The sequence below is a fragment of the Rhizopus delemar genome, genomic scaffold, assembly GCF_000149305.1.
Source record: "Rhizopus delemar RA 99-880 supercont3.17 genomic scaffold, whole genome shotgun sequence".
NCBI lineage: Eukaryota > Fungi > Mucoromycota > Mucoromycetes > Mucorales > Rhizopodaceae > Rhizopus > Rhizopus delemar.
Genome location: NW_027137843.1, coordinates 403,392 through 428,977, shown reverse-complemented (window position 1 = coordinate 428,977; position 25,586 = coordinate 403,392). Strand labels below are relative to the sequence as shown.

Below are 25,586 nucleotides of genomic sequence, written 5' to 3'. Positions count from 1 at the left end.
TAGTAGCATCTTTTTTAAGTCATTGTAAGTTTCCAAAGATACCAATTAGCATGCTTATCAACTATGTTTCGTTGTCAGGGCAACAATGAAGTTTCACAATCAAGTTAAAGATGAATCACTCTTTTATGATAGGAGGTTTGCTCACGGTAAATTTACTTGATGCCATTAAGGTTGAATTTGCTTATTTTACTACTTGATTTGTTACCAAAAGGAGAAAAAAGAAGCACAAGAATATTTCTAAAGGGAACAGAAATGAAGAAGGAAATTTATAAAACATGTTTAATGACTACTGAAAAGCAGGGAGTATTTAGAGTCCCCGTGCATCAGAATTATCGGCTGCTGAGCGAAACATCTTGAAGTAAACGCTATATACAATACTGTATTCTGTCATCGTTACTAACTAAATTGCTATCCACAGCAATTCCGGATTATCATCAATCTTGGATTTTGCTGATGACAATGATCAGAAATCAAGTCATGAAGATAAAGACATACATATGCTAGTAATTGTTCAAATACTGATTTATTATTGTATATAGCTTTGCAGAGAGGACAACATAAAAAGTGCACAATAGTATGTTGCAAGCAATTTGGATGAAGAACTTCTCGATATCAGCGTAATCAAAGGATTAAAATTATTCCAGCAGGTGAGGGTATTTGTCTATTATAAATATTTGATTCTTTGCTCATCGATAGCTTTATTTTTGTACTAGACTAATATCATCAAACGCTAGTATTCACACAGAGTTCGATATCGTACATAAAATTTGGTTGTTGCTTTTTGATAGTCTCTTTGAAGATGATTGATGAATCACCACGGAAGTATAGATGAAAAATTTCAACTTCTGTGCAAACATTCAACTAGCCTTAACCGCTCTCTTTTTTATATATTGGTTCTGACATATGAAGAATATTCACTATTCGTAAAAAAAAAAAAAAAAAAAAAAAAAAAAAAAAAAAAAAAAAGGAACGGCGGCTTACTTAAAAACGATGCTGACAGTGACGCATCATCAGCTTCAAAATTAATATTTGTTTCCGCCATTATTGTTGTCATCAAAGTCATGAATATTGCAGCAGCCAAAGCAACAATGACCGTTATTCGTACTGTCCTATTTATATTGTAATATTATTAATGCATACATTTTACTTATTTTTTGATAGCCACGTATATTCGTATCATTGGTTTCTCTTTTTATTTGACTTTTTGTTATAAAATTAGATATATATACGTTATTTTCTGTAAGCTTTATGGGTTGAGATGTATCACTGTATCTCGTTGAATTTCACTGTATGCAGGAGGGGGAATATCAGGTTCTTCAAAAGGATTAGAAGATGTGTGCTCTATTTTAAGGTTATTTAGTAAACTTTATAGGTCCACATAAATCATTTCGTATCGCCAATACCTGGGCGTCTTTCTTGTAAATAGCTGTTTAAGCTAGAGGAGGATTGACTAAAGGTGGGCAAGTTGTTTATTGAAGAGTTTCTATTTACTGTTGCATAAATGGATGTATTTGTGTTTGCTGTGTATTGTTTTAATTAAATTACCAAACAATAGCAACTATGATTTGAAATATTAAGCACTTACATGTAGTATTTGATCGTCTTGGAGGTAGTGCTGGAGCTAATGAAGAATGATTAGTGCTAGATCGAGTGGATGATAATCGTGGAGTATTATGATATTCTGTAAAAAAAATAAGTATGTTGATAGTTTATAGAACATTTTTATAGCATTGACCTTGACAAGCACTATTGAAACAATTGCTGTTGTCGTGAAAAGATTGCACCAGTGGGCTAATAAAATATGAGTACAATCTCTATACAGCAATAACCTACTTACCGTTGAGAATTATTTCTTGCTTCTTGCTGTAACGGTGGGCCTAATGCGTCAGTGTCAGTAAATGATGTAATACATGCTATTAAAACAGTCTCATTTTTTGGTGCTTACCTTGTTGGTATCCTATCCTATTATTTTCAAAAGGAATGTACTGAAAGGGATCTATTGTAAACGAACATATAAATATATTTCATTTATCAAAGGAATGTGGTGCTTTTTTTTGTTTTTGTTTTTACTTGAGGCAGGTGAGCCAAAGGGCAAGCCGTTTCTACTTTTTTGATGGATGGATTTTTCTGCCTTCAATTTACTTTCTCTTCGAAGTTCTTGGCGCCACTGAGCCAGTTCTTCTCGAACTGTCGGAGACTTGGCAAAATTCTATTATTAGTTTAGGTAAGTTTGGTTGTTTTCTGTTTTAATAAAAACTCACAGTAGATGAAAATGATGATTGTGGAAAATGCGTATCGCTAGACTAGTTTATATATACAAAAAAAGGATATTAGACCTTATTTTTATCAAAAAAAGAAGAACGAAAAAAAAAAAAAAAAAAATTACAGGTAACAAAGTGTTGTTTGTGCCTTGGTTGTTGAAGGCTAAGAGTATCTCAAAAGCAGTATGTATGTTGCCCTTAGCTGTCCAAAGGGCTTCGTCAATAAGACAAGCGTCAATATCTGGAAAAGCTTCTCTCAAAATCTTTGTCTGTGGTTCATGAAACGGGTTTGTCATTGTAAAAATAAAAAAAAGTGGAGAAAAAAGTTATTTTTATACACTAAGCAATTTTAAGTTTTTTTTAGCATTTATTCAAATTTTTTTTTTTGTGAAGCAGCGTGCTTTCACAAAATATAGATAATTCTATCTTGATCAAAGGTAGCATATTCTATGCTTTTGTTATCCTTGTCTTTTCTAACAATTTATCTTTAATTGAAAAAATAATACAATGACAAAAATGAGATGGATTTTATTATGTGATGGGCTGGTGAGCTTAATAAAGTCCAGTAATAAAATAGAGAATTAAGAGGTCATGTAAGTATTGATGTCGATGTCCTCAGGAAGTGGTGAAATATTGACTTCAAATCTACTTTGAACGTCATTCAATACTTGAGTATCATTTTCATCTGATACAAAGGTAATGCCAAGACCTTTGGTACCAAAACGACCAGCACGGCCCACTCTGTGTAAATAAGAATCAGCACCATCAGGCATGTCATAGTTGATGACAATATTAACACGTTCAATATCAATACCACGACCAAAGATATCAGTGGCAACCATAATACGCTTTTCAAATTCCTTGAATGATTTGTATCTCTTAATACGTTCATCTTGAGTCATTTGAGAGTGAATACAAATGCTTGGGAAGTTGCAGTCTGTTAAAATTCTGTTCAATTCATTTGCACGAGACACTGAGCGAACAAAGATACAGACTTGATTAAATTCAAGTGAATCTAAAAGGTCATTCAATTTGCGATTCTTTTCTTTTTCTTCTAATTTAATATAGAACTGTTGAAGACCGTGAAGAGTCAACTTGGCTTCATCATCTACATAAATTTCTAATGGGTTTTGCATAAACTTTTTACAGACAGGTCGCATATCCTTGGCCAAAGTAGCAGTAAACATCATCACTTGCTTGTGATGAGGTGTAGCACGGAAAATATCTTGAACATCACGTCGCATGTCCAATTGTTCCAACATTTTATCACATTCATCCAATACAAAGTGCTTGACGTTGCTCAATTTAAGATGCTTATCGCGAATTAAAGCTAATACACGACCAGGAGTACCAACGAGAATATGTGGGCACTTGTTTTTATCCTTGAGTGTTTCCACATCTTTAGTCATAGGAACACCACCATAAAAGACTTCGGTACGAATATCAGGAAGATATTTGGAGAAACGGGCGTATTCGTTCTTGATTTGGAAAGCTAATTCACGAGTGTGACAAAGAATAATCACAGAAACTTCACCATTGATAGGCTCGAGTTGTTGGAGAGTAGCCAATACGAAAACAGCAGTCTTACCCATACCAGATTTGGCTTGACAAAGAACATCCATACCCAAGATAGATTGAGGAATACATTCCTGTTGGACTAAAGCATTTTAAATATTAGAGCTAATATGTTTTTGAAGCGTTTAATGATATCTATACCTTCTGAAGGGTGTTCGAAACCACAATCGACAATACTTCTTAAGAGTTCAGGTTTCAACAAAAAGTCACGAAAACCAGTAGAGTGGATACCAACATAAGAACCTTTCTTGTCTTTTTTCTCTTCTTCTTCAATACTGTCTGTTTGTGGAGCTGTAGTTTCTTGTTGGAGAGTTTGCTCATCTTCTTCTTCGTAATCAATAAGATCATCAGCGTGGTCGGCAGACATACTGAGTTAGACAAAAAAAAGAGTGAGTAATATGTTTAAAAAACAATAGAAAGAATCAACTGTCTTCCTCCGAATTCGTTTATCCATTATTGTTTGTCTCTTTGACTTGATCTTTTTGAAAATAAGAAAAAAGAAAATTTTCCCACAACTTTAATCTGTTGGTACATTTCATGATTTCATCTTTGCTGCAAAAAGCTAAAAATTCCAAAGTTTGCGGAGTTTTCCACAAAGCTGAAGCTGATTACGTATGAACCGATTTCTTCTGTTTGTGTCAACTGTTTATAATCTTTTCATCTCCATAAACAAGTGTAATTGACCAAAAAAGTATATAAAGCTCATCTTCGAATCAACTTTTTTTTGTTTCTTAAAATTGATGACTTTCTGATGTTTTTTTTTTTTCTCTTTTCTTTTCTTGTAATTTTCATTACACATTTTCGTGAATCAAGCAAAAGAAGAATGGCAAGTGATTGCGAATTTCGGAGGATTTGTGCATTTACAGCCAGTTGCTTCCACAGTAGACGACATTTACCTTTAAATTTGTGTGTTGGAGTGATAAAAGAGACGGATGGATGGGAAAACGTTAAGGATGTTGCGTTTAGTGAAAGAGAAGTTAAAAAGAGCGAGTAACGCTTTACACAAGCAGCACACTTGCTGAGATTGAACTTTCTTTTGTCCTCAGACCTTTAGCAAGCTATGACGTTATAGTGGGCTTCTGGTTTTGAAAGGACCTCTGTAAAATGACTTAAGAATGAACACATTCTATAGTAGAAACAAAATATGCATGTTTATTTAATATTTCGTAGACAAAATGCCTTATTGTTTGGGTGGTGCATCTGATAGTGAAATGCGAGTAACAGCAGCGCTGATGCTTCCATTACGTGTGTAAGCTCTTGCGGCAATAGTTGACGTACGACGGCGGAGAGCTGCCACCTCTTCTTCTTCGCGTGTCATACCCAGCATACGGTGTTCACGAATCATAGCCTTTTCAAATAGTAAATCAGGCAAAGTACAAGTACCAAGTGCACGACGCATGTGTGTTGTTAAATAACTGAGACCCACTTGGTATGCTGCATTCATCCAACCAAAGCCTTCTCTTGGGACACATTTAAAGTCTGTGCCCACATTTCCATATTCAACTTCAACTTTATGAGATAAACTTACAACATCGAATTTTTCAGGGACAACCCCATTAAAATCAACAAAGGCTTTTGTGATCCTGTATTTTTTTTGTAAGTAAAAAGCAACATATAGAAAACACAGTTTAAGCTTACGTATACAGCCAACGATAGGCAAGCCGACGAGCAGTTTCTATCATACCATATTTTTCTAAGCCAGCCCATGCTATCATTTGATGAGGAGCCCAACCAAAAGGGAAGTCCCATTGTCGATTAGGTCTTTCTAAAGAAATCTCACCACGGGATGACTCCGTACCAGACACTAAACCACCTAAAACTTCAAATTTAGAAAGGGAATGTTTCACCATCTTTTGCGCTTGTTCTTGGCTTGCACAGCCAGCCCAAAGAGCATAAAAGGAAGTAACGCTCTCGTATACTGTTTGTTCTTCGATTATAGTGTCATAGTCATAGTACAGAGATTCTTCTTCATTCCATAAATATTTATCTATTCGCTCTTTGCGTTGCTTAGCTCTTTCTAGCCATTCTTGTGCGTTTTGTTTAACGCCATTAAAGTCTTCCAGATTATCATCCAAATGATCCCTGATAGAATCAGCTATGTCCATTTCGTATTTGTACAAGAGTGTATTTAAATCAATTGTTGCTAAATTAGCACATACTCTATCAAATCTATATGAAGTATCATGCCCAGATTCTCTTACTGCACGGTCATGTAAGAAGTATTCATCCAGCTCCGGTTCTTTAATAGCACCGCTATTATATTTATCAATGAATTCATCCAAACTGACGTTATGTTTTTCAGCAAAAGGCTCCAAGATGTGAACAAAATGAGATGCTTCGGTTTCTGGTGGAATACCTGAACCATCGGGACGATACCGTGAAAGCATTGTTTTTTTATCCAAACGTGGTTCACACATCCAGACTTCCCAGTACTCCTTTATTGCTGACTTGAAGATACGTCTTAGCCAATCTTTGTTTTCTTCTTCCTTCTCTGGAGAAAGCTTTTCGTACACCTTCAGTGCCATATCGGTTAAAAAGGGTGGCTGAGATCGAGCTAGGTAATAGGATCGGTTTGCGTTCAATATTTTACCGTAATGTTTGATTTGATAAGCAAAATTTTCAACCATACTACGAACGATCTCCACCCGGCCATCTTCTAGTAAGCCCAAGGCTGAAAAGTAAGAGTCCCAACCATACATTTCGTTAAAGCGGCCACCAGGAACAATGAAGGGCTCACCCACGTATGTATCCCTGCCATTTTCATCTTTTGTTTTGCGCATAGCAAGGGTAAGTAAACCAGGACGATCATTAATACTCTTGACATAATCTGCTGTAATTTCTCTAGGTAAATATTCTACCACCAAATTTAAATGTTGGCGAGACTCCGAGACTTCCTTGTAAAAGGCATAAGCCTCATGATCGTCGCAAGGAACATAGATGATTGGATGTTTGTTAATGGACCTGTTTTTGGGGTCTGGGCATATTACTTCGATAGAATCAGCATCAATACGACGAGTCAAACCGTCCCAGAAGTTATGTCGGATCATGCGAGATAAGCGATCTACAGGATTTTCGTTCAGTCTAGCTTCATCCAGTACGATATGCTTTCTTCCGTAGTCATGAGCGAGCGCAAGCTCTTGAAGCAAGTTTGATAACATATAGGTGCCTCTGATATCAATCTTTCGGTAACCACCAGAATCAGCCGTACCTAAAGACATTGTTTTGGGGCCCAGGTCATTGATGGTGATTTGAAAATCACCATCGGTGTCCTCTTGTTCTAGAATTTTACGCTGCGTTTCTTCAACGTCAATCAAGAATCGACGTGCTTTACTTTTGTCATCTGAATTCAAGTTGTTAGGATCAAGATTACCCTATTTATTGCTGATTTACTTACCGTGTGAAGCGCGTCTTTTTCGAGCTCCTTCAAGGCCTTGCATTTGCGTGGCACCTAATTGATGACTTCTCTATAATGAAATTATGAGAAATAATAAGATTTATGCATCAAAAAAAGTATTTACAGTATGGGTTCTTGTTCGGTGTCTTGCATTGTCCCCTGTTGTATAATATGTAGAAGCAGGCGCGTGAACATCGTGTTCAATTTCAATGATTGGTAAGTTTGACATTATAAAATGAAATTAGAAAAGAAGAAAGTAAGTAAAAAAGCAAGCAAGATCATGCTTTAAAGCTATACGTCATTTGAAGCTTAGATTGGCTTGATTTCAACTTTATGCCTAAATTTAGGGAATCAGAATTGCGGATAATGAACTTATCAAACCCCTTCTAACCTTTTTTATTAGACATGAAATCAACATTGACAAGCTTAATCTATACAAATGTTACAGCGTTTGTTGGATTAATAACATATGTAACCAAATCAACAAAAGGATGCTGTGCAAGTAAATGGATGGGTTAGCATTTCTGAACCAATTATTTACATACATTTTATAACATTTAAATCATCCCATTCTATACAGGTTATTGGATATCTATCAGTAACAAATCAACTATTGACGGTGAAAATAACATGGCTCAGTTTATCCTTTGTATTACGACAACTTTATATAATCCTGACTACAAATAATTCTACTGATGGACGCTTTTTATCCCCATCTACAAACATCGAGTTCAATTAAGCTTGAAATGGTTGTTATCAATTCAAATCCTAATGAGTTTAAAAGTGGTTTTTATGAAAGAATTTAATGATATAGCACGTTTTATATGACTTCATCCTAAATAAATAATCACGAATACTTTGGTATAAACGAGATAAGAACTAGAGAGGTAAAAAAGCAACTTTTGAGCAAAAAATCAATTTTTAAAAGTGAATTGTAATCTCAAATTGTTCTTTTTTGGTCTTCAATGCCAAGGGTGAAGAAATGTGCTTCTCAAAAATAGTTCAAAGTCCGAGATACACTGTGAAATAAAATACACTTTGCATATGTCTTGTAAGCAAACAAAATAAACATGAAAAAGATAAAACAACGGCATTCGGGAGAGTGGAGTGAAAAGATGGCACTGCTATTGGTATATAATAGCATTATGGATAATGTAGCTCTATGCTGAAAAAGATATTTATCTTTGAATATCGATAGTTATCTTGACTTCTATTTTAAACTAACATCACTGGTTTTAAAATAAAATTGTCAAGTTTCATTTTATCAAAATATTAGATAGCAAAGTCTGCTGTTAGCATTTTTTTTCTTAGGATAATTTATCTGATTTAAAAAAAAAGCTATACAAAAGCAATTGATTTTGATCATGAAAACTTCAAATCTTACTAGAAGCGTAGAGTTAGAGATCAAGAATTTCCTAGATTAAAAATATGGAAAACGGCTCAAATCAAGCTTCTTTTAAAGAAATAAACGCTTATATCTATTCTTTTTCTAAAGGGAAAAAGAAGTATACTACGAGGCCAATATTGTTAGAGCTTAGTCGTGGTAAAAGGAAATAATTTTCTGATAATACATTCTTGTAAGGTCTATATATTAAAGCGTTTTATAGTATTTTGGCTAAATTTGAGAGATATTTTGAAAGAATTATGCTTTATGAGAAAATTTACTTGATTTAGCTAAATCATCAAAGGCTCTGACTGAAGTATTAGCCAAAGTACTAAAGATTTATAGATTTTAAATTAACTGAGTCTTACTTTTGCAGTCTATTTAGCTCATGGTTCTTTCCGCAGGTATTATAGTCTCCTACTAAATTAGAAAGCATCAACTAATTCCAAGTAGTGGCCAGGAAGCGAACATCGTCCATGCATACTACTTCAGAATACAACACTCATAAATAAACAACGTATTGTAGCAATTGATGAGGTGAGTTTTATGCTCCTCTTGAGATTGCTCCTTCTTTCTATTGGCGTTATTTGTCCGCTTTTTAAGAATATTCTAATCTTTAATCTCTTTAAGTTGATGTGCCCACGCTTGGGTGGTATGCTCATTAATATCTCTAGCTAGTCTAACAGGGTTTGCAGCGCTGAGGTGCTTTACTCTATTGTACTCAATAAGTAGAAGTATTGCTTACTACAATATAAGTTATAAGGTTTTTTGGATCTTGCTGCTTCTACATCGGTTGTTATGTCTTCCATTGTTTCATCTTATGTCTCGTTAACTACAGATTTCCCTTGTTTCTTAGACGCTAAGTATTGCCTTATGTTTGTTAATATGTCTAGGAGAAAAGAATATACATCATCTTCCCAATCCATTGCTATTTTTTCTGTTTGCTGTATATATGTCCCTTACCATCCTCATAGAAAAACTGTGAACTCATTTTCATGTTTACTATTAAGTTAACTTGAAATTTTATTCAAAATAAAAGCCATAAGTTGGTTTAAAAAAACTTCTTATATTGAGATTTCTCAATCCTTAAATTGAAAACTAGTTTAGAAAACCGCACATTAGTGTTGAAACCACTATAATTTCAACTGTTTTTGTATGTGAAAAGCCGCTCATGCTTTACACGGTAATCTGTTCTTACTGCTTTATATAATAAAATCATTCTAAGGCTGCCAGTAAATCACTATTAGTTTATTATGGTTTTCCGTAAATTTCAATAACATTTAGTGACAAAAAAAATTCCATTGCAACAGTAAAGATCAAGCTATGTATTAAAAAAAAGCTTACCAACGTATTTGCTTTTGCATTCAAGAGAATGTTTTGTTTATTCAAGAATGTTGCTATGACAAAAATCCGCTTTTTCGTTGTGTGACTCTCGTACAACGAAATGTCATACCTTATTTTAAAAAAGGGAAACAATCTATTTTTTTTTTCTTTTTCTTTAACGCAACCGAAATGTCTCAGGTCATCTATCCAAAAGAACTGTCTCTTGCAAATCGTAAAGAGGGACACGCAGGTGCTTTGAATGAAGAGCAACTTGATAAACTCAAAAAGCTTTGGTTGCGCGTTCTTGCTTTATTTCAACAGCAGGGCGAAACAGTACAGCTGGAACAAGAACCCACAAAAAAGAAGACAGGAGGTTTATTTGGATTCGGAAAGAAAGAGGAAAAAGAAAAGGAATACTTTTTGGGAACCACATCAGATCCTCGTTGGAGAAATTTATCATTAGATAAAGCACTACCTTTAATACCAGGTTCATTGCTTCACCAAGCCTTTTGGGGCTTGGTAGCTACAGATAATCCTGATTCAACATTGTTGAGATTTTTGCGTGCTCGTAAATGGGATCTGGATGCCTCCTTCAACATGTTGGCAAATACTCTTCGTTGGCGAATTGATATGAGAACGAATGATATTGTTGCCCTGGGTGAAACTGGACTTATCGAGGAGTTAGAACGCTCCAAGAGTGGGTTGGGAACATCTTTTAAAGAACTTTTGGGTCGTAAAATGGTGACGCTTGGGGGCCCTGATAAAAACGATCGTGGTATTTGGTGAGTAGAGAGTACAAGAGGATTCCTTTAACTTATATGATTTAGTTTTATAAATGTTCAGGTTTACCATAAGGAAGATCAGCCAATTGAAACCATCAAACTTTTGACAATATACATCATGGAAACAGCTAGAATTATATGTGATTATCCTATGGAAACTGTATGTATCGTCTTTAACTTGGAAAACTTTACAATGGCAAATATGGTAAGTTTATGTGTAAATTTAAATGGTGACAACTAAAAAAGAAGGACATAGGACCTTGATGCTGTCAAGTTCTTGGCAGAGTGTTTCCAAGCTTATTATCCAGAAAGTTTAGGACTTGCATGCGTTCACAAAGCTCCATGGGTTTTCTCCACTAGTAAATAAATGTTTGTTTATCTTGGACCCTTCTCCTAATCCTCTCCTTCTTTTTCAATAGTCTGGAATTTAATCACTCCTTTATTGGATCCTGTAGTTGCAAGCAAGATCATTTTTACAAAATCCGTACAAGACCTTCAAAATCATATTCCGGAAGACAGCTTACCTTCTCTTATCACAGGAGATGCAAGCAAACCTTCATTCGATGAACGTACCGTGAGTGAACCACCCAGACCTGGACGTATATCCATTCCTGCTGATGATGCTGATGTAAAATCGTATTGGAAAAACGTTTTAGATTATGAGAAGAAGACAACAGAATGGGCAGAATCCAATCAAGAGAGTCTACTAGAGCGTTTAAAGCTTGGACAAAGCTATCGTATTTCTCGCGTGAAAGCTGAAAAGTTGATACGAGGAGAAACTAGCTATCACGCTAAAGGAATGATTAATATCAACAAAGATGACAGACTGATTGTTAGTTACAAGACGAGCAGTTGGGACTCAAAAGACATTACTGATTGGGTGTAAATAATAAATCGATTATGAAAATATTTGTTAGCCTTATAGTAAATTATTTTTATTGGGACAATGCAAGGATAGATGTTTTGCTTTTATGCAATCTGACACATAACTCAAAAAAGCAGTGCGCATGATCTCCGACTCTATTGTTTTTTATTTTTATTTTTTATTTTTATACTCGTTTTCCTCCTAAATAACCATTCTTTTTTCTTTTTCTTCTTAATAGACTTTCTATTCTCTACCAAGAATGCCAGCTACTCAGTCTCTTCGCTCTAGTAGAGGCATACATGACTCAAAAAACAGAAACGCAGAAAAAGACTTTACCTTGTTTACAAACTCAGCATTTGACGCACCTTTTGACACTTTTACAAGAAGAATGTCTGAAGACATTGCGCCATTTCCTTTGGATCCTGCACCTCCTTTTATAGTTCAGACAAAACGAGCTTTCTCAACGCCTACATTATCACGGCATCGACATACATTAACGCCTGATCTTGGTGAATTAGGACCCGAAGACCAAGCAGTCTTGGAGGCTGAAATCACTGCACGACGTGCAGCACGTCGTGCCTCTAGAAAAATGCAAAATCAGTATGATGAAGATGATGAGGATGATGATAAGGTATTAATTGGTACTCGTGTTGCTGAGGGGCACCGGAATTATCAATTGATGTAAGTGTTTCATAAAAAAAAACGAGGATATTTTTTTTTATCATTATTCACACACTAAAACTATACAAAAAAAAAGGTATGACATGCTGACTGGTATTCGAATTGCTGTAAGTTGAGAGAAGACTTGTGAGTATTTAAAGAATGTGCTGCTCACATATTTCTCTATTTTAGGTGGGTCGAGTATCTGCAAAAATGCGTAAGGAACTAAATGATGATGATTTCACTGCGGCACATAAACTAGTATTTGATGTGTAAGTGCAAAAAGAATGAATGAACCATGTAGAAGCCTTACTTTCTATGATCAAGCACTGGAAATGAATTAACTCCTGGAGTAAAGTATGATTTCAAATTTAAAGATTATGCACCTTGGGTATTTAGATATTTAAGAGAGAAATTCCACATTGATGCTGCTGATTATATGGTAAGAGAAAGATGATGGTGACACTACTTGTAGCTTATATTTCCATGTAATGAATAGATGTCACTTACAAACAAATACATCCTGAGTGAACTGGGGTCACCAGGGAAGAGTGGAAGCTTCTTTTATTATTCTCGCGATTACCGATTTATTATAAAGACAATACATCATACGGAGCATAAGTTTATGCGAAAAATACTAAAGGATTACTATGAGGTAAGAGGAAATTTTAAAAAAAGGGGTAGACTTGATCAATTGAAATCCTGAATAAAGCATGTCTGTGAAAATCCTCATACGTTGTTGTGTCGATTTTATGGTCTACATCGTATAAAATTACCCCATGGAAGTAAAATTCATTTTGTAGTCATGGGAAATGTACTTCCTAGTAACAAGGATGTACATGAAACGTATGACTTGAAGGGCTCAACTTATGGACGTATCACGACAGACGAAGATCTTCGCAAAAACCCTCATGCGGTATTAAAGGATTTGAATTGGGTCAATAAAAAGAAAAGACTTGAACTTGGACCTCAGAAAGTTTCATTATTTTTAGATCAATTATACAAAGATGTTCAGGTAGAAGCAATCATGTATACTTTCTTTCAGACACTAAGATATATTACAGTTACTGTCAAGACTAGATATCATGGACTATAGTTTATTGATTGGCATACATGACATCGTTAGAGGAAACACTGAAAATATTAGAGATAGTAACCTGCGCTTTGTTCAACCACATACAAAGGAAGTGGAGAGAAAACTATCGAGAAATAGGAGAGAAAGTAAAGCAGATATCGTCAGAAAGGCCATCAAATTATCAAACCCTGTTCAACTGGACTCTTCTTTACTACCAGAAACGCTTTTTGATGAGTAAGACAAAGTAAAAAAAAAAAATTGGTAGATGCTTTTATTTATCGCTTTTTTTCTAGGCGAAAATACTGTATGTTTTATTCAGAAGAGGGAGGATTTATATCAACAGATGAAAACAACCAGTCAACCGACAAAGTGTATTATTTGGGTGTGATTGATATTTTAACAAGATACAGTCTGTTAAAGAGAGCAGAACATTTTTTCAAGAGCTTTACACAAAATAAGGACACCATTTCAGCTATAAAACCAGTGACATATGGTGAAAGGTTTATAAAGTTTATTCAAAACACAGCTACTATCAATTACAAGAAAGAAAATTAACTTTTCTTTAATTGTATGCGCATACCTGTCTTCTTTTTTATACCAAAAATAATTGTTAATAAAAGAACATACTTTCTACAAGACATCATATTCGTTTGAAGATTAGATAATAAAGAAATAAAACTTTAAAAGAGTATCAAGTTCAAAATGAATATATTTCTTTATTAATGCAAACAGGAGAAAGGATCTGTTAAAGAATTTATTATTTCATGAGTAAATATCTTCCCATGATAATAAAACTACTTTTAGATAGCAAGTAATAAATCTAAAGCAAGAGCAATTTATAAAGTACCCTTGTATGCTCATATCTGAAATGCACCTTGCGTATCCAGTCTTTTCGATGTCGATACATATTTCCTTCTTCAATCGAAGAGCGAATTATCTGTATATGTGTGTTTCAAGCTGAAGACTAATTCCTCCCTTTTTTACATACACATTTAATTAATCAGTATAACCAGCTTGCATTATTTGATAGATTATGTAGCTGATATCTTAATTTCCTTAATGGATCAAGCATTTCCTTTAGAGCAACAGACTTCTGTAAAGTTGTTTGGATGACAAACTAAACAGTGAGTCCTCTCACTTTTTATAATTTGCATCTATTTTTAATAAAATAAACAAATTCTTTTTTTTTTTTTTTTTTTTTTTTTTTTTTTTTTTTTGGCTACAAACAGCTGCCAAACCTGTTACAAAGACCTCAAGATCGCTCTTTCTCTTCTTGGCACGAAAAGAGTAGCCTCGGATAACCGGGTTCATTTTTCCTGATGATAATGCGTCTGTCGGGGATTCATATGATATCAGGGCACACTTTCTTTTCTTTCTTCATGTCAGAGAATAATAGCTTTTCTTGTCGATGGACGAATTGCAAAAAACTCTTCAAAACAGCTAAAGAACTATACGACCATTTATCTAATGAGCACATCGGAAGAAGATCTACCAACAACTTATGTTTAACATGCCACTGGAATAATTGTAATGTAGTAGCTGCTAAACGGGACCACCTTGCCAGCCATATTAAAGTTCACTTGAACTTGAAACGTAAAAAAAGTGATTCAAACCATAATAGTTTTATACTTATTTCTTGTCTTAGCTTACTTGTGCTCTGTAAAAAATGCTTTAAAAGAGGTTGGAGGCCAAAACTAACATAATAATGTACATATAGACTTGTAATAAAGGATTCAAAAGACCTCAAGACTTGAAAAAACATGAAAAGATTCATACCAAGGAGCATCAATGTAATAATAGTCTTATGTCCATATATTATATGTATAATCCAACTGTTTTTATCTACGCTTAGCATCGCTGCTTAGCAGGCAACCGGGATACAAAGCGATTCGAAAAGGAAGAAGAAAGATAAAAGCCAATGAAAACAGCGAATCATTTTCAAATGTATCAAGTCGAGGTAAAATACCTTTAAAATGAATGTCTATGTGTGGTTAAGAACCCATTTCCCTTCCTTTTAGGATCAATAACCTCCGATTTGTCTTTCCTTAGTCTCGATCATTCGGTACACAAGAAATCTTTAGAAAACGAAGCAGAAAAGAATAATTATAATACTCTAGGTAAAAAGAAAAAATACGTCTAAAAGTAAAAAAGAAAGCTTATACATGCACATTATTAGAAAGGGTTGAATGCAGTGATGATATTTTGAATTGGGAATTACACACAGATTTAGAACCTGCTCAAGTATTACAGGATTGGCTAGAGCAATTGTCTGAAAATGTTCAGGCCAACGATTATCCTAATGTCTTGATAAACAGCAATATGGATGGGCTTTATCCCAAATTAGATCAGTTATCACCGAATCCTCATTTAGCATTGACGCCAGATTCTTATATTGATGGTGATGATGACCACCATACCGTCTGTACAAAGCAACAAGAAAAAGTGAATGCACAGTTTTGGTCTCCAAGGTGTATATTTTCAACTCAGCAAGAAGATCCTCATCATCACCAACGATTACTTTCAGATCCAATTGATTTCAATACACATCGTTCGCCTTCGGAAGATTACAGCTCATCCTTACAAAGCAATCATCAGACTTTTTATACAATAAAGCCTACACTAGATCCAATTCAGAGTAAAAAAGAATTAATGCATCTCATGAATGTCTTTGCTTCACCTATAGAGTCTCCTAAAAAGCAAACAAACACATTTCCCATTTCACAGCATAAAACAAACGATACCGATGTCTTGTACGCATCGTACAGTAAAGAAAACCAAAATGATGCTACGCATAGCAGTAGTCCTTATGCTGATTTGGTCGACATGCTTCACACAATGGAATTGAAATAACAAACTACACTGAAAATAACAATAAAATGCATAAAAAAACCAGCATACTTATCCTCAGTGACACATAAATTATCCTTTTTAGGACAAATGTAACTTTATGTTTGCACACATTTTTTCTTTTTTTCTTTTTTTTATTTATTTATTGAATACATGACTACCAGAGAAGAGATTTTATACAAGGTTGAAAAGGCTTTTCAAGTGACTGAGGAACAACTCAATTATCTTGTTGTGGGCATCAATGAGGAAATGAGGGCAGGATTGAACATTGACAGGTCCATGGGCAACTATAAGACGAGCGAATTAAAAATGATTCCGTCCTATGTTGTTGGTACACATTTAGACCTCCATTCAATATAAACTTGAGCTCAATCCTTATACGTTAGGTTACCCAACTGGTTACGAACAAGGCACTTATTTAGCCTTAGAGATAAGTGGAGTTGATATCTATGTCTGTCAAGTGAAACTCAAAGGGGAAGGAGGAAAACTGGCTATCAATCAATATCAATATGAAATACCCGACAATTTGACAGCTGGTGAAGATGTGGTGGTATTGATCGATTATGTCGCAGACTGTGTAGCTGATTTTCAACAAAGGGTCGGTGCTAACCCACACGAAACTTATTCGATGGCCATCAGCCTTGGATTTGCCGTTCTACAGACATCACTTGATCGTGGTATCATCATTGGTCTGGAGCACGGTTTTGATTTTCCTAATGCGATCGGATGTGATGCGGTTGATTTATTTGATAGACGCTTAAAGGATAAAGGACTGGCTATCAAAATTGTAGCTATTGCCAATGGTGAGTGATGGCCGTTTGACTACAAGTGATGTAATTAACAATTCAAGCTAGATGGGGTATGTACCTTATTAGCTCATGCCTATCAGCATCCTTCCACACGGATTGGCGTTATTCACAGTGCTGGCACAAACTGCGCCTACTATGACAAGATGAAAAACATCAAACAATTCAATATGGAAAAAGATGACATGATTATCAATACAGAATGGTGTAGCTTTGGTGCAAAGCATTTACCCATTTCAGAATTCGATCTTCTCCTGGACGCACAATCCAATAATCCAGGTATTCATTATTTTGAAAAAATGACCACCGGCATGTATTTGGGTGAAATTGTTCGTCAGGTCATTCTTTATTTGATGGAGCAAAAGGTGCTGTCGTTTGAGATCAATGTAGAAGAACAAGACGATGAAGAAGAAGGATGTCTGCTGTCGATACCTTATCAATTTGATACGAGTTACATGTATGTTTGTGAAGTAGATCAAGGTGATTTAGAAGATACCAGGGTTGTGCTTGAGGAGATGTGTCGAGTGGGAGAGACAACACTAAGAGACAGAAAGATTGTGAAAAGAGTGTGTGAATGGGTGGGCCATCGGGCTGCCTTGTTGCTTGGTGCTGGCATTGCTAGTGTTGTGAAATACACAGTAGAACACGGTGTTGGATTTGATAAAGACAAAGGACTCACTATCGGTAAACGAACAGTACGGTTTATAACTATAGGTTAACATTCAATTAATAGCTATTAGTGGTGATGTTTATAAAGACTACCCACTGTTTCATCCACGCGTATGTGAAGCAATTAAAAATTTAATATCAGAAGATATAGCATCAAGGTTATCTGTTGGCATAGTACAACATTCACGTATTGTTGGTGCAGCTATTGTGGCCATGATGGCAGAAAAAATGGATCAAAAAGATACAGAAATGTCTACTTTATAAATCTACTTTTCTTATTTTAAAACTATTATTTGCTTTATTATACAATCTAAAAAAAGATTCTTTTTTTTATATATAAAAGGGAAGAAAAGGGTAAAAAAAGCACATTTATACATTTGGAAAAAAAAAACCTCTCTTCTCTTCTCTCTTCTTTAATTATTTTTGATTATTATTAACAGTTGTTCCTCTGCCTTTTCCTGTATTGTTATTATTGTTACGCGTATTTTGTCCTTGACGGCGATGGTTATTGGGTCTACGTTCAAAGTTATTATTCGCGTTATTATAATTTTGGTTTCTTCCTTGGTTGTTATAGCGATTGCCTGATTGATTACTGTTTGTGAATCGACGTTCTTCTGCAAGCACTGTACTTCCATTTGAAAGAGGTATTTTATGAAGAGCCAAAGCCTTTGGAACAGATTCAGATGAAGCAAATTCAATAAAGGCGCAGTTTCTAGGTCTAGAAATATTGATATGTTTCACAGCACCAATTTTTGTAAAGGCCTCCCTAAGCTGATCTTCATTGATTCCTTCATACACTTGCTTGACGAAAATTTGAGTGATTGAATCTAAATACAGGTTAGGAATAGACTTTATATGTATATATATAAAATACCTTTGTTACGAGGAACTTGATTCTTGTGTTGATGTGTTTGCTGTTGTGGTTGAACTGGTTTTTCAGTACTATTGGTAACAGGTGGTTCAGCTGCAGGGGTAACAGGTACAGACACTTCAGCAGGAGCGGGGGTAGGAGTAGGAGCGGGAGCTGGAGTAGTAGGAGCGGTAGGGGCAGCAGTGGCAGCAGTGGCAGCAGTGGCAGCAGTGGCAGTAGTGGTAGTAGCAGGAATAGTAGTGAAACCATTGGAAGTAGCCGCAGCAGCAGTCAAATTGGCCCAGGTCTTTGCAGTCATTTTATTTGATTCATGTTTCTGCTGAGACTGTTTATTGGGTTGTTTTGATTCAAATTTCTTCTTCTTTTCTTCGTGCTGCTCCTCTTTTACAGATGCCTTAGAAGGGATAGGTGAAGCAATGACGGGGGCAGAAACAGATTCCGCAGTAGAAACAACCTCAGGTTTTTTAACTTCCTGTTTCTTTTCCTCCATCTTTTTCACTTCCCCTTTCTTTACTTCTTCCACAGGTTCTTCCTTTTTGTTTATAGGCTCTTCTTCCTTTTTCTTCACGGGTTCCTCCTCCTTCTTGATCTCCTTCTTTACTGGCTCTTCTTTCTTTTCTTCTACTTTAACCTCTTCAGGCATCTCTTCAGTGGAAGGGTTGGTTGGGGTTGGCGTGTGCTTCTCTTCTTCACATGTATAATAATCAATTTCAACCTCATCCTTCAGGAATCGAAACATATCATTCAATACATAGTATCCATTGGGTTGAGTTGCCAAAAAGAAGGTCTGACTGAATTTTTGAGAAGGACCGTTTTGGTTGCACATTTCACCCAATACATGAATGAGAATACCGTCATTGGCAGATAATTGACTATCTACTTGAGTGACTAGTACTTTACAATCTTCAAAATTGCATTCTTCAATCTTTTTACGAATTTCCTATAATGAATAGATTAGCTTTGCACTTTCTCTTTTCATCCTCCTTGGTTACCTCTTGACCTCTTGCAGTTTCAGTCACAGTGCCTTCATCACCTCTTACAAGAAGAGAATCTTTACTGTAAAAGGCATGAAGTCTATTGGGCTTCTTGTTTAAAAAGGTATAGTACTCACGTACAAAGATGAGACCTACGTCTTGTGAAGATTGGGTTGCAGTGACTTCTTTGGAAGGACTTAAAATACCAGAGTTGGTCATTTTTTATATGTAAAATGTGAAAAGAGAGAAACAACAACAAACAAAACAAACAACAAAAAAAGAAAATACGCGACTCTTTATTATCGGAAAATAAAAAAAAATTTCCCCAATGTTTTTTTTTTTTTTCTTTCTCTATTTGAAATGGTACCTGATATCACTGATAGATTATGATCAAAAGGGACAATAAACAGAGTTTATTATTTGAAATTGAACTTTAAATGAAATATGATGTTGCTATATGTGTAGATGTGGGTGTGAGTTTGGTTATACGTGGCTTTTGAATATACAAATTAGTCTAAATCCATAGGATCATTACTTGTGATACTACTATCGTCTTCTTCCAACTCGGTAATTGATGACCAATCATTTTTTTGATACAAGACTAGAGGTAATTCATTGTTATTATGCCTATTACTAATTAGTATTGAATAGGATTAGATGATATGTTACTTACAAATTATCATTTAATACAAATAAAGGAATACGACATTTACTCTCTCCTGATCTTTGTTCCATGGGTAAGATTGAACCATTGATATTAATATTCTTTATACGTGAACTGGTTGTATTATTCATTTCAAATTCTTCTTTTTCTTCCTTCTTCACATCATCATCTTCATCAATAAATATATCATCCATATTCATATTATTATTACTATTATTTAAAGAAGAAACTATAGAAATAAATAAAGAGAATAGAGAATAACATAAAAAACCTACTGTCTTGCATAATAGAAGAAAGACAAGATATCAACCTCTTCTTAAAATAATGAGTTTCATAGTCTTCAATTGATCTCGCTCTCTTTCTTGTATTAAAATTCAATGGAGTCAAAAGTGGTGAGACTTGCATTTTTGATATTGACAGTAAAGGAGAGAGAGAGAGAGAGGGAGGGAGGGGAGAGAGGGAGAAAAGTACTACAAGAAATAGTGCGGAATTTTAAAAGAATTTTCTGGTTCTTTCATTTTTATTACAACAAATCAAAATCATGAATTTCCATCACAGTTCTCCCCTGACTTTCATCGTCCGTTCTTTTCCTTTGCATGAGTACAACTGCCTTTGTTTGATTAAATTGAATTTTCCATACGATTTTACTTGGCTGAGTAAAATTTCTGATGAGTCTACCACGTTTAATATCCCACAATTTCACTTTGCCATCATTGGCCGCACTGAGTATATGTTGATCATCAAATTGAAGACAGGTAATTGAATTATCGTGAGCAGAGAATTGCTGTTTACATTCAAATGTTTCCATATCCCACACTCTTAGACATCCATCTGCTCCTCCGCTCACCAGAGTTGTACCTGATAACTGTAGCTGTCCGACGAGTGATGTATGTCCGTGAAGGGTAGCTAGACATTCACCTGTTTCCGCTGACCAAATTCGAATATGAGCATCCATAGCTCCTGTAGCAATGATTGTACCATTGGTAACAATAGTGTATATCTGAAGTGTGTGTCCAATAAGGACATGTTTACATCGACCTGTCTTCAAATCCCATACTCTTGCTGTGAAGTCATAAGAACCTGATACTGCAATATCTTGATGAATATCAACACATCGCACACTGGCTTGATGTCCAACAAGTGTATGAAGTAGAGCACCTCTTTGAATATCCCATACTCTTAGCGTAGTATCTCTTGATCCAGTCACTGCCAGTTGTTTATCTCTAATCTTTAAACATCTCACAGTGGATGTATGTCCACGAAGTATATATTTCAATTTGCCTTGATTTAAATCCCATACTCTCACATCTCTATAAATACTCTATCAGTCTACATCAATCATCTAATCTCATTTACCTATCACATCCACCAGACAGTAAGACACGCTCCGGGTCTTGTTCTTCTCCACCTTTAAATTGTAATGCCCATACACCACCTTCATGCCCTTCCAAAGTTTTAATCTTTTTACCAGAATTGGTATCAAATACTTCGATCCTATGGTTATCACATCCTACTACGGTATATTTTTCATCAAATTGAAGTGAGGTCACCAGTCCATGAGAGAATCCACCATCGACCGTTGTTATTTTTCCTCCTTGTCTCCAAGCACGATGAATTGAATAGGTACGCTTGAAGTGAGATCTAAAAGAAAAGCCTTCTTTGTCTTCTTCATTTGTAATATAACGATGTCTTTTACAAAGTATTTTCCAAAGAGCTTCATCCTTTATGAGCATGTTCCAATATTTGGAGATACGAGCTGCGTGACTCAGTGTGGCCGGACTATCAATATAAGAAAGAATATGGTGTGCTATTTCAGGTGGTAACTCTTTTAGGAAATCCACTTTAAGTCGTGGGGCAATTAAACTGTTTAAAAAAGTGAGCTGTGTATTATCACAGTGGTTGATGATTTCATATAAAAACAATTGTTTTTGTGTGGGTGTAAAGTGTTGAAAAGAGTTGATGAGGTGAGCAAGATGGTCCTTGGGATGACATGAGGATAAAAGTGAACACGATTCTATACTAAGTCTGTGGGGTATCGGACTATGAGTAGGTGGAGTGGCAGGAGGAGAAATATCTTCTGTATCAATAATTGTCATATTAATAATAATAATAATAATAAAAATTAAAAAAAGGAAAAAAAGAAAAGATTTGTTTTTTTGGGGGTTTTTTTTTTTTTTTTTTTTTTTTTTTTTTTCTTAATTTAAAATAAGGGGTGAGATATGAGTGGCTAAGACTGTTTATTTGCTCCTTTGTATTGGTTTTTATTTTGCGGACTAATTTTTATTTGTGGATATCTTTTTGCTACCCCTTTTTTTCCATTTAATTCTTTTAATATTACTAGATGAGCACATACATTGTTTCAACGTAATGGACGAGATTCCCGAGTCCGAACTTACGGAAATTGAAACCGTTCAGGATGACTTGTATGACACGGTCGATCCGGAATGGCATTATTGGGGACAGCCAGAAATAAGTAAGAAGGTAACAGAATCCGTCGTTAAAAAACTTGTGGATTTAAGTAATTATGAAGGCTTTCGTCAAGATGTTTTTATGAGAGGTAAATTATCGGATGTCTGTAATAAAGAAAACAAAGATACCAGATCAAAATTATCATCTGTTAAAGTATCTGCTGCAACGATTTGGGGATCCTATCGATCGTATACTCCTGAGCATATACAAGAGCTTCTTGACCTTATTATTGAAACAGGGCTTTTCGCATGAAAAGCTGGAACGAATTGTAGCTGCGTGATCTGCTCTTAATAATTTTACTTTACGCAAGAAAAGAATCTTAGAATGGAAAGCCGATAAAACTATGAATTGGGAACAGTAACTGTGCTTTTATCGATGAGGCTGGTTTCAACATGCATATTTGTAGAAACTTTGGTCGATCAAAGCGAGGAACACCTGCTAAGTCATTGCTTCTTTCACCAGACATATCACTGTAACCATAGTTGGTGCTATCTGCAAAAAAGGATTAATTGGTCTAACCTTGCGTAAACAAAAGCCAGTTCAGAAAAAGGCTGTCGGCTCCAAAAAGAGAAAGAATGCCGAAGTCGTCGAGGTAAATATTAGAGCTGGCACGCGTAGTAAGCATTTTCTTGCATTTTGGGTAGTGTTATGGGTACCTTGGATCAACATGGGATGAAGAGCCATTACCTGGTTATGAATAATGCTGCCATTCATAAATTGGACAAAGTCCAAAAATTGACTGAAAATCGTGGCTATAAAGCTACATATTTGCCCCCCTTACTCGCCATTTTTAAATTCTATTGATTTGCTTTGATCAAAAGTCAAAGGAAGTATAAGGAGAGATTGTTTGATAATAGATGACAATCAGAATTATTGAGGTACTTAAGAAGGTCTCAGTTGATGACTGTACCAATTGGATAAGACATTCTTATTCATTCTTTGATAGATATTTGGTTCTGGAGTCAATGTTTTAATTTTATAAAGTAAATAAACTATCCACGAAATAAAAACTCACTGTCTGCAAACTTGGAGTAAAAAACCAATACCTTCTTTTTATGGATTTGAAACATTTGAACCAAAAACATTTCCCCCCCCCTCCCCTCCTTTAATCTCTTTTCTTCCCCTCCTTTTTTCTTTCTTTCTTTCTTTCTTTATCAAAGGGGAGATTGTGATTGCTCATATAAAATAAAGAGAAAATAAATCATCCGAATTTTACTCTTTCTTCTCCTTTTTCATTTGTCGTTTTTAAAATGTAATCAAAACAATCGAGTAGCATGATTAGAAATTTCTTTTTTAGTTAAAAAGAGTTAAATGAATATTTAAACATAAACAAATTATTGTGTACAGATTGAATCCTAATATAACGATCTATGAATAGTTGTGTTTAGATATTCATCTTAAGAGATGCTACAGAAAAAGAAATTAATTCTTTAAAAAAAAAAAACAATATCTCTTTTTAAAAGACACTATTACATCTGACAAAGCAGTAAAGAAACAAAAGTGCAAAAACACTGTCTAGGAAAGCAGATATAAAACACACTACATAAAACGGAGTACATTAAACAACGTTTTTTATTTTACAAGCACATTATTATTCTCATCACAGCATTTATAATCCATTTTCATAAACACATCATCCCTTCTTCTACAACCGACTACTGTCTGGGGATCCTTCAAGAGAGAAGAAGCCATCGTCTCCCTTCTCTTGTTTTGTGCATGATTGAATCCTGCGTCATCTGAATTTTGTATTCCCGAATAATACAACTGTCATTGCGAAACTCTATTCTCAAACAGAATTTCCCCCTTTTTTTTTTTTTTTTTTTTTTTTTTTTTCCCAACAAAAGAAAAAGTTTGATAACCTGTAAGTCGTTTGGAAACGCCTTGTTTTCTTATTTACGCAGCCAATAACACTTTCTTGCTTCAGTTTAAATGTCCACAGCAAGACCTCTTAACGATGACGAAGTCTTTGACGAGATGAAAAAGATGGTAAAGAGTTTCAATGTCAAATCAAGTAATTAACATAAATTAGGTTGCTTTCATCAAACAAGAAGCTTTGGAAAAGGCAAGAGAAATAAAAGTCAAGGTGAGACATAAGGTGAAGCCTTCAAAACAAAAACTGATAGTTTTATTGTAGGCTGACGAAGAATTCAATATCGAAAAGGTAACAACGAATTCAGACGTCTCCTTTTGTCTAACATTTTTTACAGGCAAAAATTGTTCGCCAAGAATCCTTGAATATCGAAGCTGTTTTTGAACGCAAGATCAAGCAAGCTGAAGTTCAGAAAAGAATGTAAGTCTCTTTAGGTTTTATTTCTTCTTATTCACTCTTGCCAAGTGCTCAATCAAATCACATCAACAAAACTCGTTTGAAAATCCTTCAAGAACGTCAGCAGGTTCTTGATGATCTATTTGAAGAAGCCAATCAACGTATTCATCAAGTATCCGACGATCAAGATACCTATCATACCTTAATCGAAGGTCTCATCCTTCAAGGTGCCTATGCACTGATGGAGCCCGAAATCGACATTCGTTGTCGTCAGCAAGACGTTGATGTTGTCACTTCTGCTCTTGAGACTGTGGCTGATAGATATGAAGAGAGCATGCAGTCCAGACCTAATTTTACTATCAGTGAAGACTACCTTCCTGAATCAAGGTAGACAACAGCCAAAAAAAAAAAAAAAAAAAAAAAAAAAAAAAAAAAAAAAGGACAGAGAAAACTCACAGTTTATGAAAAGTGCTGGTGGCGTCATCTTGAGTGGTCATCATGGAAGGATTACGGTGGACAATACGCTTGATGCTCGTTTAGAAATCGCTAAAGAAGAGGTAACTAGACTGTTCATACTTGTCTTGATTCTCACATAGACCTATAGATGCTGCCTCAAATTCGAGTGGCTTTATTTGATCACTCTCCCAACAGAACTTTCTTCAATTAAAAAAGTTGTACAAAAAAGAACAAAAGTTTATATA

At 35.1% G+C, this 25,586-nt stretch overlaps 12 protein-coding genes across 12 annotated transcripts; 6 read left to right on the top strand and 6 right to left on the bottom strand.

Annotated features, from left to right (window-relative positions):
• Positions 1–723: 723 nt before the first annotated feature.
• RO3G_15742 (uncharacterized protein) lies at positions 724–1,042 on the bottom strand (the record flags this gene model as incomplete). Its single annotated transcript, XM_067670326.1, has 2 exons — positions 724–845; positions 982–1,042. The coding sequence occupies 2 exons, from the start codon at positions 1,040–1,042 to the stop codon at positions 724–726; spliced, it is 183 nt and encodes a 60-aa protein (XP_067526427.1).
• A 341-nt stretch (positions 1,043–1,383) lies between these two features.
• RO3G_15741 (uncharacterized protein) lies at positions 1,384–2,557 on the bottom strand (the record flags this gene model as incomplete). The annotated part of the gene is made up of 8 exons (XM_067670325.1): positions 1,384–1,520; positions 1,586–1,681; positions 1,736–1,791; positions 1,838–1,877; positions 1,946–1,996; positions 2,071–2,209; positions 2,262–2,303; positions 2,387–2,557. 8 exons carry the CDS (start codon positions 2,555–2,557, stop codon positions 1,384–1,386), a joined length of 732 nt encoding a protein of 243 aa, XP_067526426.1.
• A 285-nt stretch (positions 2,558–2,842) lies between these two features.
• Positions 2,843–4,203, bottom strand: RO3G_15740 (ATP-dependent RNA helicase uap56; the record flags this gene model as incomplete). Its single annotated transcript, XM_067670324.1, has 2 exons — positions 2,843–3,918; positions 3,978–4,203. The coding sequence occupies 2 exons, from the start codon at positions 4,201–4,203 to the stop codon at positions 2,843–2,845; spliced, it is 1,302 nt and encodes a 433-aa protein (XP_067526425.1).
• An 813-nt stretch (positions 4,204–5,016) lies between these two features.
• Positions 5,017–7,459, bottom strand: RO3G_15739 (uncharacterized protein; the record flags this gene model as incomplete). Its single annotated transcript, XM_067670323.1, has 3 exons — positions 5,017–5,419; positions 5,475–7,207; positions 7,355–7,459. 3 exons carry the CDS (start codon positions 7,457–7,459, stop codon positions 5,017–5,019), a joined length of 2,241 nt encoding a protein of 746 aa, XP_067526424.1.
• Positions 7,460–10,126: 2,667 nt separating this feature from the next.
• RO3G_15738 (uncharacterized protein) lies at positions 10,127–11,605 on the top strand (the record flags this gene model as incomplete). Its single annotated transcript, XM_067670322.1, has 4 exons — positions 10,127–10,719; positions 10,765–10,924; positions 10,976–11,078; positions 11,139–11,605. 4 exons carry the CDS (start codon positions 10,127–10,129, stop codon positions 11,603–11,605), a joined length of 1,323 nt encoding a protein of 440 aa, XP_067526423.1.
• Positions 11,606–11,972: 367 nt separating this feature from the next.
• Positions 11,973–13,340, top strand: RO3G_15737 (uncharacterized protein; the record flags this gene model as incomplete). The annotated part of the gene is made up of 6 exons (XM_067670321.1): positions 11,973–12,265; positions 12,342–12,372; positions 12,437–12,516; positions 12,644–12,686; positions 12,843–12,899; positions 12,957–13,340. The coding sequence occupies 6 exons, from the start codon at positions 11,973–11,975 to the stop codon at positions 13,338–13,340; spliced, it is 888 nt and encodes a 295-aa protein (XP_067526422.1).
• A 1,921-nt stretch (positions 13,341–15,261) lies between these two features.
• On the top strand, positions 15,262–16,169 carry RO3G_15736 (uncharacterized protein; the record flags this gene model as incomplete). Its single annotated transcript, XM_067670320.1, has 3 exons — positions 15,262–15,276; positions 15,316–15,436; positions 15,496–16,169. The coding sequence occupies 3 exons, from the start codon at positions 15,262–15,264 to the stop codon at positions 16,167–16,169; spliced, it is 810 nt and encodes a 269-aa protein (XP_067526421.1).
• A 150-nt stretch (positions 16,170–16,319) lies between these two features.
• On the top strand, positions 16,320–17,691 carry RO3G_15735 (uncharacterized protein; the record flags this gene model as incomplete). The annotated part of the gene is made up of 3 exons (XM_067670319.1): positions 16,320–16,497; positions 16,553–16,969; positions 17,042–17,691. 3 exons carry the CDS (start codon positions 16,320–16,322, stop codon positions 17,689–17,691), a joined length of 1,245 nt encoding a protein of 414 aa, XP_067526420.1.
• Positions 17,692–18,058: 367 nt separating this feature from the next.
• On the bottom strand, positions 18,059–19,705 carry RO3G_15734 (uncharacterized protein; the record flags this gene model as incomplete). The annotated part of the gene is made up of 3 exons (XM_067670318.1): positions 18,059–18,468; positions 18,516–19,452; positions 19,505–19,705. The coding sequence occupies 3 exons, from the start codon at positions 19,703–19,705 to the stop codon at positions 18,059–18,061; spliced, it is 1,548 nt and encodes a 515-aa protein (XP_067526419.1).
• A 968-nt stretch (positions 19,706–20,673) lies between these two features.
• RO3G_15733 (uncharacterized protein) lies at positions 20,674–22,246 on the bottom strand (the record flags this gene model as incomplete). The annotated part of the gene is made up of 2 exons (XM_067670317.1): positions 20,674–21,460; positions 21,507–22,246. The coding sequence occupies 2 exons, from the start codon at positions 22,244–22,246 to the stop codon at positions 20,674–20,676; spliced, it is 1,527 nt and encodes a 508-aa protein (XP_067526418.1).
• Positions 22,247–22,517: 271 nt separating this feature from the next.
• Positions 22,518–23,320, top strand: RO3G_15732 (uncharacterized protein; the record flags this gene model as incomplete). The annotated part of the gene is made up of 3 exons (XM_067670316.1): positions 22,518–22,707; positions 23,102–23,211; positions 23,264–23,320. 3 exons carry the CDS (start codon positions 22,518–22,520, stop codon positions 23,318–23,320), a joined length of 357 nt encoding a protein of 118 aa, XP_067526417.1.
• A 1,228-nt stretch (positions 23,321–24,548) lies between these two features.
• RO3G_15731 (ATP synthase (E/31 kDa) subunit) lies at positions 24,549–25,276 on the top strand (the record flags this gene model as incomplete). The annotated part of the gene is made up of 5 exons (XM_067670315.1): positions 24,549–24,605; positions 24,649–24,702; positions 24,754–24,780; positions 24,827–24,909; positions 24,955–25,276. The coding sequence occupies 5 exons, from the start codon at positions 24,549–24,551 to the stop codon at positions 25,274–25,276; spliced, it is 543 nt and encodes a 180-aa protein (XP_067526416.1).
• Positions 25,277–25,586: the final 310 nt, after the last annotated feature.